This window comes from Cephus cinctus, unplaced genomic scaffold (genome assembly GCF_000341935.2).
Source record: "Cephus cinctus unplaced genomic scaffold, Ccin1 Ccin1_scaffold0967, whole genome shotgun sequence".
Taxonomy (NCBI): Eukaryota; Metazoa; Arthropoda; class Insecta; order Hymenoptera; family Cephidae; genus Cephus; species Cephus cinctus.
This window is the reverse complement of record NW_014333524.1, coordinates 122,124-134,205: the sequence shown is the minus strand read 5'-3', so window position 1 is coordinate 134,205 and position 12,082 is coordinate 122,124. Positions and strand designations below refer to the sequence as shown.

The following is a 12,082-nucleotide window of genomic DNA, read 5'->3' as shown; positions in this document are numbered from 1 at the left end:
AGTCCATACCAGTCAAGGGAAATAAACCAAGGGATTAAAGTTATAGAGATATTCCTGTGACCACACTTTGGCGATTACGACTAAATCCTCTCAACCGTTGGATGATCAAACTTCTCCTAAAACATCGAAATTCAAAAAAATAAATATTATATTTGATAGTGCGGATAATTATGTATAAATAATTTTGTATAAATAAATACAAAAATTTATTTTCTTTATTTTATTTTTTTTTCCATAAATTTCTTAGGTCAATAGCTTACTATACAGGGTGTCCCAAAATTACCTGACCAACGGGGTATGGCGGTGTTCGGGAGGCACCACTGATCACGAAAATTACCTTCCCTTTGTCCGGAAGGTCATAGCTTTTAAATAGGAGCAGGTCAAGTTTGACCAATCAGAGCGAGGCGTCACGAGAAACGTAGGCACCTACGAACTCTGAGTTTTCTTCCCTAGCTTTTGTTTCTCAGTGGCTTCGGGCAGGATGACGTCAGCCAAAGACATGCCTATTGGAAACAAGAAAGAAGCCACCAAGAAACAAAAGCGAGGGAAGAAAACTCAGAGTTCGTAGGTGCCTACGTTTCTCGTGACGCCTCGCTCTGATTGGTCAAACTTGACCTGCTCCTATTTAAAAGCTATGACCTTCCGGACAAAGGGAAGGTAATTTTCGTGATCAGTGGTGCCTCCCGAACACCGCCATACCCCGTTGGTCAGGTAATTTTGGGACACCCTGTATATATGGAAAAAATATGTTTCAAAATAAATGAAATTTGCAGAATTTCCTTAGTGACGCAATCCTCGACTTGAAAATACCGTCAAAGATCCTGTCGACTTCTGTCAATCGTGAATAGCCCGAGGCCATATACGAATTCGACAAAATTCGGGTGGGTATGCAAGACCTTTCGCGATAGTGGAGAATGAATTTCCGGTGGCAAAGATTTATTTCCGGTTAACGCTCGAAACAGGATGTCGTCCTTTTTACTTCATGGGATTCGTCTTCAGAAATCGTCCTCACCCTGAGGCTCATTTGGGGTCGCATCTTTTTCTTCATCCACCCTGAATTCACTAGCACTCCACCGGGACACTTCATTATCGTTCCCGGAAAACATGGCGACGTACTTTTCATGCTCCATAATTACACGGATATTGATATGGAATGAGAAAATATAATGGAAGAACATACTGTGTGTAAAATAACTTTTACAGTTGATAACCATGAAAATGTTTGCTACAGAAAATTCGAAATCAAAAATATATCTGTAATAACGTAGTAAAATATTTAACAGTGAATTTTAACGTTTAAAAATTTGCCTGAAACGAAACTATGCATTTATAGCGTAAATATCCATTTTTTACGAAGATATGAAATTTTACTAACAATAAGTCAATTCCTAATAATGGAGTTTGTCTAATTGAATGTACCTCCTGGTCATACTTACCTATATTATGCATGGTATACGGCAAAAGGCTACGTATACTGTATGTACCATCCGTTTGTATAGGAAAACCATACACGTTGTTTAGAATCTGCATTTAACGTAAAAACAAAATTAAGTTTAAGACGACATTTGTACTCGTTTTACAAAAACTGCCATATTTTCAATAATTTCGTACAATCCATAACACGTGTATTACGAAATTAAATAAAGTCAATAACTGTCATAATTCCAATAATTGTTACAGCTGCATTGAAATACAGTTAATAGTGAAGATCCCACTTGTCAATATTAGCACTAATAACTCCGAAAAAGACATAACGTCCAAAAGACGTCCATAAGACGTGTAATTGACAAAAAAAATATATCTGATTTATATACATTATGTGGATGATACTTTAATGCATAGATTGTGATATAACGTGCATACTTATCGGAACCATTATATAACAATAGCGGTAATATTAATAACAATAGTTTTATTTGTACTGCATATTTCGATATAACAATTGACGCGTGTCGAATGCCAAATGATTTCTCATAGATGATTTGATATTTGATGTCGCATGCTATTCGGAATATATTAACAGCGTCGTAGGAGAAATCGATAATCGTGTTTGCAACATCACTCGATGTTTCTTTTCGTTTATGACGAATTATTTGGCGTTGGGCTATTTTGTTTACGTGTTCGCTATTTTTGGGAATTGTGGCTCTCTTGGGATCTGTCTTTAAAGGATTTTCAGCGTAACAGCTGTTTTGAGAGCCATTTGGGATGTCACACCAAATTTGTTTTTTTTTTAATGCTAGTGATGAGCTTAGAAAATGTTTCGTTAGGTTAGGATGGGGTATAATTCTAATGCTGTGATATCCCAAGGTAGAGGTTTTTTTTTTTAACGAATCAGCTCGCTTTTGTGAATGCTCTTTTATGTTTTCTGTCCTGAAACTATACGATCGATAAGTTTATATAGTATTATATATACAAATATAGAATTATTATTGTAAAATTGATTGACACATGGTTATAGATACAGATGCAAAAATAAATGCATGGTTACGTACACCAACGAAAAATGACGTGCTAATCGAAGTCTTTGCAATAAAAGAAAATTATATTATTAATTAAGATCGACCAAGTCTTTTGAAATATTACAAGTATAAAAAAGTTATGTCAAGCGCTATAATGATGAACATGATAAATATTAACGCTAACTATGTGGGCTAAAGTTGAAAGCTTTTGGCAAATTCGAAATGACACATGACATTTGCAAACAGTGACGCCACTATTAAACGCTACAGCTCTCTCGACAATAGGGACCCTAACTCAATTTTGCCAACAGACATTTCCAAGAATGTTGAAAGGCCTAAAAGGGCAACTGACGATAAATGGGGAATATTAAGGCGCTAATGTTGTATAATTCGCAGGGCTTTCTTCCTTTTCATTGACACAGTTGGTAAGTACATCTCTCGAACCCATAAAACTGAACAGCTGGTTGAGATATCCAGTTTGTCTAATACTCAGTAAACAAGGTGTATTCGATCAACCAGTTTCTCAATCACTGCGAATAATTTGTCGAACAATGAACTACGATCGATTTGCTTGATCGTTCGAAGACTTAGAACGGTTATCACTGATAACTTGTCAGTTATTGTGTCAATTTGCTGCGTGAGATGCCGAACAAATAAATATATACAGACAATATTAATTATCTCCAAATGATCGAAGTAAACGAAGTGATCTGCAGTCCATATAATTAACTAACTAATTTGTGTTTCATTAAAAAGAAATTTTTTACAAATTTGCATGAGCATTATCTTCAAACCGGAAGCACCGATCCTCTAGAAAGTTAGTATGCCATTCGTATTCGGATCTCAATATCCCTGACATATTTCAACTTGTTCCGTTCTGCAATTTAATAAAAATTTTTTATAAGAATTTTTACCGCAGCATCCAACCACATAGATAATTCCTTTTATGGGATAATGATTACACAAAACACTCCTCCATCTTCCACAAGGTTGCCTAAGAATAAGTCAGTTGCATAGATAGTGAGGTTATCCGATACCTAGGTGAATATCCAATTAAACAACTGCTAGTTAGTCATCATAGGAGTTAAGTCAGTCAGGCAGTAAGCCGACTATATCCAGTAAAGGAGTCAGTATATGTACGTATGACAGGAAGCCAGTCTGAGGTAAGTTCGAACTGCAAACTCAGGAAGTCTCTAGTAGCTTCGCTAATGACATAACCTTACCGAGACAAAAGAGCAATGTCTGACTGTCTTGATTCCACGAGTACAATACGAAAAGTTGGCAGCCTTCCTTAGATCCCGAATTACATACGTACATGACTTCCAGTATCTGCGCCAGTATCCAGTAGTTTCGATTCCTCTCAATTGATCAATTCGTTTACCATACGATTAATCCAATCATATCCAGAATAACCCATGTCCACAGTTATATAATAATAAGTTCGAGCACTCATGTGTACTAAGGACAAAACAGAAGCAGAATTTCTGGAATTCATCCACTAATCAAAAGAGTTAGTAAAATTTATAAAAATTTCTACGTTATCAGTATCTTAACACTTTATCATTACAAGCATCACATGACTAACTGCGATCATAATACTTTATTATACGATCATTAGACACTAAATTAAGTTACTTCAAATTACACTTATCTGTACATTTCAGTGTGCGACATCTGTAACAAGCAATAGGTATACCAAAAACTCTTGATGTAAGAAGCTCGAATTACCTGGCGAATTACACCGGTTAATTACGCCGTAGCCCGAGACGCTGCTGCAGAGGCGTGTGGCGTGTCTATCCAGTGAGTCTGGCTTTAACCGCGGAACGCTAGCGCCATCTGGTCTGCGTTTTCCCCATAAATTTGCGTTGCGGATTCACATGCACCTTCCACATGCTGGCCATCACCGTACAACATCGATCCCAAAATTCTACTTGGTCCACTATTTTGCAAGTGCACAAACGTGTTAACGGACTTGGTAAATCAAATAATTTACAGCTGCAAAAACTGAAAATAAAAATTTAGCAAAGTTCTTGTCCCGTTATAACCCAAATATAACATTGCAAAGTTATGGTAGATGAAGGGAGTCGGTTATCGCGCACTAGAAACTCCAATGGGCTTTTGTGGAGTAACACCTATCTCTATAACTCGACTTTTACGTAGCCGTGCAAAATGGCCGAGGAAATGGAGTTGAATGTCCAAGCACGAGTATTACGTAACTTCCACTTAATTCCCACATGCCCTATAAGCGTTGCATATTCATCAGACAATTTTGGCTGCATTTGTCCGGTGACAGGTTACTTGCATGTGCATAGCCAACCTGCCTCCGCATATGCATGTGCGAAGGTCGTGCGATTTTGTCTCTGATGGCTCCCAGGAAGTAGTTACAGCTTCCACTTACTATAGACACTGCTCCAGCGAGGTTTCAAGGCTGATGAGAAAAGGCGTCATTTAATATGGACTATGTGGGGGAAAGAATATTTTATTAATACACTTACCAGATGATAAATTAGTCTTGCGATTAGTTTGACTACCTAACCACGATTTACTTATTCATAGTTCAACTTCAAACTATGGTGCTGTACCACTTTCGATTGTGGAAGAAGTTTACTAGATGTTTGCTGATATATCGGAGCAATGAAAATCTGTGCTACTGACAAATTAACGATTACTTGTCATGAGTTACATCAAGTTGCGATTAAGGGTGCAATGGAGAATTAATTATCATTATATTTTGCCAAATGTTATTTATTATATTGGTGAACTCTAGCTAAATTTCCTAGAATGTGTGTCTTTAAAAAAAAGTGCCTATAACACTCAGTAAAATAAAATCCAATCTACCGTCCAATTCCGGCACGGAATATCTCCCCAAAGACATTATTCCCTAAACGTTGCGACACGAAATGCTTTTAACTCACGCCAAACGACCAAATATATAACATTAAATTCCCTAGTTATTTGAATCGCGTCATTCAGAAATATGCGAAAGCGAAAATTACCGCGATGACCAACGTTAATTAATTAGTGACAATTTATTGCATAATTCGACTAATTGCAATACAGCTACATCGCAGTCCACTCAAGGATGCTCCGGTCTGGTCGTGAAATTGCAGTCCGGATGGAAACGGAACGTCTGTTCTCAATTATCCCTAGTAAACGTCCCGAAATCCCCTAGGAGACATTGTCTGCAATTCAACATTGATTCTCGCAGGATAGACTCGTCGAAATACAATGTGGAAATACAACAGAATACAGTATGAATAAGGAATATTTATATTAGAAAAATATAGTAAAGTCAAAATAGCATCTCGTTGGCAAAATTAACTAACGCAGAGAGAATAACTTATAGGATCAAAGAGGCCAGAGAAGGAATTAGAAATTCTCCCCGGGAGGTATACTTACAGGGTTGAAATGAATTTTTTAACCAATAGCTTAACCTATCCTTCCGCTTCCAAAAATGATATAAATAAAAACGTCAAACAACCGTATTAATGAGGACTTTAAGGTATTACTACGGTAAACTCAAAACCGCGTAATCGAGCTGAAATTTGTTTTACGTCTAATTTGTATAGCAGTACATCTCTCTACAAATTTTTAACACGATTCACTCATCCATTTTCGAGTATTACCGAGTTAAAGTCAGGACTCGTAACACGTATTCCCTATACCTGGCAAAAACTAATATGTGGCAGAGGAAAAAATTAGGAGTTTTTTAGATTTTTAGAAAGAAGTCGATATTTATTACGAAATCTCTCGTACGATGGCTGACAAGAGAGCGTCGGTGTATATACGTATACACTGCTACATCCACTGTGAGACCGTGCCCGATGCATATTCCTTTTCGGTCCGTAGTAATACCTTAAAAAGCAACACGTAAAGTAGGTACGGAAGAAATAGAACTTCATCTAAAATTTCATCATATTAGAAAATTTCTTTCAAAATATAATTCAATGCCCATCCTTCATATGCTATCTATACCCCTTGTACTTTTCATTCCTTTTTCAAAAGAAAAATATCACCGAATTCCCAATTATTTATATCCAGTGCGACGGATGACATGAAAAATGAAATGAATGAGAAAAAATGATGGGGCGAAAAAGATTTTTCAGAGAAAAATGAAGTGTAAAATGAGATCAGCGAATGAGAGGGGGCAAAGAAAGTGAAAAGCAGGGAAAAATCGTGAAATTTTATAGAAATGCTGAAAATGTTAAGAGAGTTCGTGGGTTGACAATGAAGAAGGATCTATATATATAAAAAACGGGAAAAGTAGGGAAAAATGCTGGTGGTGGTATAAAGTTATCGTCATCATTGGGGAAGGTGTTATGGGGGCAGGAAGGCTGAAGAAAATGAGTGGCAGAGCACAAAGCTTTCTTCAAAAGGTAAAGAATCAGAGAGAAAAGGAAGTAAAATATACATAGGTTAAATATATTTTTCATATGTTTATCCAAGTCTGACATACTTTTCACTCCTTTTGATTTCAATGTTATTTTGACTTTTATAAAGCTTTAACGCTGCACATATAAGTATGTTATTTTTATGTTGGAATGTATGAGAACAACAACACACTAGTAAGTGCGTAAAAAATTACTACCGTAGAAAGGATAGGAAAATAGCAGATTTGGATTTGGCATGAAGGCAAATGTATCAATGCCTGACCACGTATCATTTAGTGGACAAAGCGTGTGTGCAAGAGAGATCGAAATAAAGTGTCTTATGGACGGTCAGGGACTAGGACCGAACGATAGCGGTCCAGCCACTCGAATGTTTACCTTATTTGAGGCAAAAAATTGTTGAAAACATGTAAATAATGTTAATTGGGCACATTTGCTGGGGAAATATGACGGTGCTTCCATCTGGCATTTTCCTCGCGAAGATGGAAAACTCGACGAGTGTGTCAACGAATGCACAAGTCGATAAAACATATTCCTTCTTAAACGACTGAAAAATAGAAATTGCACGTAACCCATGGAGTTTCTGAAAATTTTCGATAGTTAATAATATTTTGAGGGTAGCATGCCGTCTGTAACATAATACATATAGAAAAAGAAAGGAATACGGAAAAACAATCTATTTCGACTAATTGAAAGAAAAATCTTTATTTGGAAATTTAAGAAAAAAAAGATTAACATTTTCTTATATTTTTCAAAATACATTCTTACGTTTAGTTATATAATAATTTACTCGGTGAATAATAAAATTCAATGTAACTAGTCGATCGTAAATCGCCTTGAAAATTGTCAAGGTCTTATACGTGATTAGAATTTTTTTCGTTACAATCAGCAAATCAGCAATTTCTATTTCTAATACGAATTCCGAAATAAAAGCGTAGAATTAATTCATTCTGCATCGGAAGGTCCTTTCGAAGAGACATTTTCGTAAGGTTACTCAATATCTCGCGACGTCATCTTGACGCGCGTGATCTTGTCACACGTGACCAGAATGATCATATCAAACTAGCTTGCATAATTCCCATCACGAACTACGATTCTTGTAACGGGTTACGAAGTCGTACGACACGTGATACAATACGAAAATTTTGTACACATAAATCTGATATAATAATACAAATTTCAGTGTAATTTTATTGTTATTTATTTTCACTGACACAGGTGTTTGATAAAATTGAACAAGAGAATTAGAAGAATAAAACTAAACGTTCTCAAGATTTTTAGCAAGAAATCTTAACAGTATCTAGGAACCAAAGAAATGACGTAATAATTTTTTATTCAAGTTAAAACTTAGTTCTCTTAAATAAAGTCTTACCGGGGCAGTGTTTTTGATCACCTGGAAAATACTACGTGTCAGTTTACACTGTTACGAAATTCAAAGTGAAATACTAAGGTCGGCGTTATTTGTATTCACAATGGTCAATATGGCGCAGTGAATTCACGTGGTAGGGATGAGACTCAAAAATTAAAAAACGCAAGTGGGGGTTATATATAATTAAGGATTTCATGACTTTCGCGAAAAGTAACTAGACAACCAGTACAGAAGGCACAGCATGTGTAATTGGATTGGTGCACAATGAAGGTACGATACACATAGTTGTCCATAATACAGTATCGAATCCGTTAAAAAAGTTATTAGCATAATTGTGATTTTCCAAAATTTTTTCATCCTTTTTCCTCTTCTATTATTTGATTCACTAACGTAGGTATAGCCTTTCACGTGTATTTTGAATCCTTGCATTGCCTGATAACTCATGACTATTGCAGTAGACGATTCTACGACTTTTACCATTTACTCGAGTCAAGTGTACACAATTCGATAACAAAACCTATTTCCTGACTTTAATGTCAATTTTTTTAAATGCAGTTGCAACAAATCGTATCGACACAACACTTCCTGTTCTGTCTGTACTTCCCTTTCCTATTCAATTTGTCTAAATGAAAAATCACTAGTAATAGTGGCTATTCAGTAATTTCACCAATTTCACTAAACTAATACTGCTACAGCTGCAATGGTTAATCGATACAAATTACACTGATTAGTTGTGGCTATCTTTTAGTCAAAGTTAAAACAGGGTTGAATAATATAATAAGTTGTAATTTTTTGACGGTAATAAAAGCATATATACATTATAATGCATTACAATCAAATTAACGTATAACTTCAGTTTGGTGCAATGTTCTTGAATGGTCATCATAAGTGCATCTTTTACTTAACTTTTCCTTAAAGAAAGAATAAAATAACTTTTGCCGAAAAAGAAAATCTCTTTTACATATTTCCACCAACTCTGCCCTATTAAAGACAATAAATGTACGTTGGTGCAAGGAATGACATTCCCTATAACTATACTTTTGATTAAACTCTTACGATTCCATGGAACAAAAAAAGTTGCAAAACAAAAGACGAAACTTCCCTTTTGTACCTGGCTTCAGGCAGAAGAATGGCGGGTAGATAAAAGAGGATAGATTTGGTATTTGAACCTGTTGGAGGTATAAATACAATAAGGATGAGGAAGAAGATGGATCCCGTGTGCTATGATCGTGACTCTAGTCTTTAATCTCACAGTTTTAATTAAAAGCTGCACTGTCAAAGCACAATCAAATTTATACGACGTCGTTGTGTTATGTTCCATTACGCTTTCACATTTTTACATAATACCTTAAAAGAGAAGATCGATCTTCTGGTCGTGATGGTTGTGACGCTCTCATAAGTTAACACCAATCAGAAATGCATTACGCGGCGCATACGAATATGATTAAACTGAGAGCGAATTGCATTTTTCGACATTAAAATTAGATTAAATGCTAAAGCGTCCCTCGGTAGCTGTCAGTCACTTTGAAGAATCCTAAAATCTTTTAATCCTGATTATAATTCAATAATACCAAATTGACAATAAAAATCATAAAGTAAAATAGAAGTGATAGATGCAAAAAATGTCCCTAACGCGTTATCGTTTATGGACTGTACGAAAATGTTCTCATGCCAGGAACTTTGACTATGGGATAAAATAATGATTTCAGAATTTCGATTAGTCACTTAAGCCGTGCGATAAGAATTGTTTTAAAGAAAAGTGTATCGCAAAATTAATAGAAAGATTGTAAGACATTCTTAAAAGATTGCAGAGATGTGAATGCTGAAGAACAATTTAAAAAAGACCCACGAAATACAAGGTGGATTGGAGCTAAACAGTCTATCATTAAATAATTTATAATTCTTCTATATTTTAAAATAAATAACCATACCGTTTCAGGTTATGATTTTTTCCTTTTCAAAATTTACATCAATGTATTATATTCGACAAATACGGCGACATTTTTTTTAGCAATTGTGGCACTGTCCATTTTTAAAAGTTTTCTCCTAATTAATCGTTAATTTCAATGTCACTCAATTAAAATTTTACCCTGAAACACGAACAGCGAAGCGGGGGCTGAAAACGATACGCTCCACTCAACAAATTTACGTGGATTCTAATATTCGACGGGCTTTACTAGAACCCACTTGCATCCAACTGCAACTGGTTAAACCTTTAACGCTAATTGCTCATTAAAATGGACATGCGAAATGAGTTTTGAAAACAAAAAAATAGTACTTATTTCTCTACAACCTGCTGATACACCATCAAATATTACAACTCCAAGTGTATACAGTTATTCAGCTCGAATGCACCGACTGAAGTTAGCCCGTCTATTCATTTCCTACGGCAGAAGCTAACTTCAATCGGTGCGTTGCGCACCGTTGCATTCCTCAAACGTACCAACTGCAGTTACCCGAGTAAAAATTATAGACGTTTCAACGGTCCATCGTGCAGGATTTAAGTGGGACTAACCACTTGTGCGCAACATTTAAAAAGAATATTTGCCTATTCTTCTCAACCGTTGAACATGATTGGTTAATCCTATTTAGATCTAGCACGATGGAAACGTAGTACATGTAAAAATTCTATCGTTATATAGATTCATAAGAAATCAGTCAATTCGTAATATGTGTACTTTACATTATTTCCAGTACTTCAGTTTCCTCTAAGAACTAATTGTCATATAGAATATGTTTTATCTTTTCTTGAGTTATTATCGTTTACGTTTTCTTTTATCAGGTGATAACATTCATTCTGTTAGTGGGAATCTCAATGGCGGAATTACCGCCGTATAACCCACGTGGTTGGCGACCAAACCGGCCATTCAGTCCCCATCGAAATCAATTCTCGTCGTATGGGCCTCCATCGGTGCAAAATTACGGTCCACCGGAAGTTTCGATTTCACTGCCGGCAATTACGACAACTACGACAACCACGACTACGGAAGCTCCAACTACAACGCCGAATATCCCGACGACCACGCCGTCCAGAAGTCCCGAGCCTACAACGCCATCTAGCGTGACCGAAGAAGATTTCGAATCGAATCCTGCACTTGCCATTGCTAATTCCTTCGCATTCAATCGGCCTGTATATGTATATAATAGCTTCCCATACTATTCCGGTTATACGCTATTGAAATAATAAAACACAAATTATTTAGCATATCGATATTTAGGTGTAATTAACGATTTGTATTTATTGTAATCATTATTTTATCTTCGGATTCACATCACAGAGGTCTGATCACTAATAATAATAAAAATAGTTTATTCTTCGATCCTTATACTGTATAGTATAATTGATCAATCAGTTACATGAGAGACCCAAGGAACTGTTTTGTATGACACAGTTTCGTAGTAGGAAACCTACTCCTAAAACGCATTGTTATCGATCTTCTTGATGCACATAATTTTTAATTAAGAACAACTCTCTATTCGAGTTACTTTTATTAATTTAATTCCGTGCTGTATACTTTTTTTCTTAGCACGCAACTTTCATTCGTATCGCCCTTTCTATTCATTCTACAATTTCTTCCATATGTTCTATGTATATCATTGAGTGTAACGGTTTTATTAGAGTGAGTTGGAGTAAAATGTAAAAAGTGAATTGTCAACAGTCAGTTAGTTGTTGGAGAATAAAGAAGGCAGACTTTAGGATCGATGGAAAAAGCTTTTGAGTTTCACATTATCGCGTTCATCTAAGGTACATGAATGCACCCCAGGACACAGTTTTGGTACCCTAGAGCAGGGTTTCCCAAACTTTTTCTCTAATGGAGCACTTGGAGGGTCTTTGAACTTTGACGGAGCACCTTTTTTACTTTGAA

The 12,082-nt window shown here is 35.9% G+C and overlaps 1 protein-coding gene across 1 annotated transcript; it reads left to right on the top strand.

The window, feature by feature from the left end:
- The first annotated feature begins 7,956 nt into the window (after positions 1-7,956).
- On the top strand, positions 7,957-11,542 carry LOC107271410 (C-type lectin domain-containing protein 141). The gene is made up of 2 exons (XM_015747377.2): positions 7,957-8,486; positions 10,999-11,542. Exons 1-2 carry the CDS (start codon positions 8,481-8,483, stop codon positions 11,398-11,400), a joined length of 408 nt encoding a protein of 135 aa, XP_015602863.1. The 5' UTR covers positions 7,957-8,480; the 3' UTR covers positions 11,401-11,542.
- The last annotated feature ends 540 nt before the right edge of the window (positions 11,543-12,082 follow it).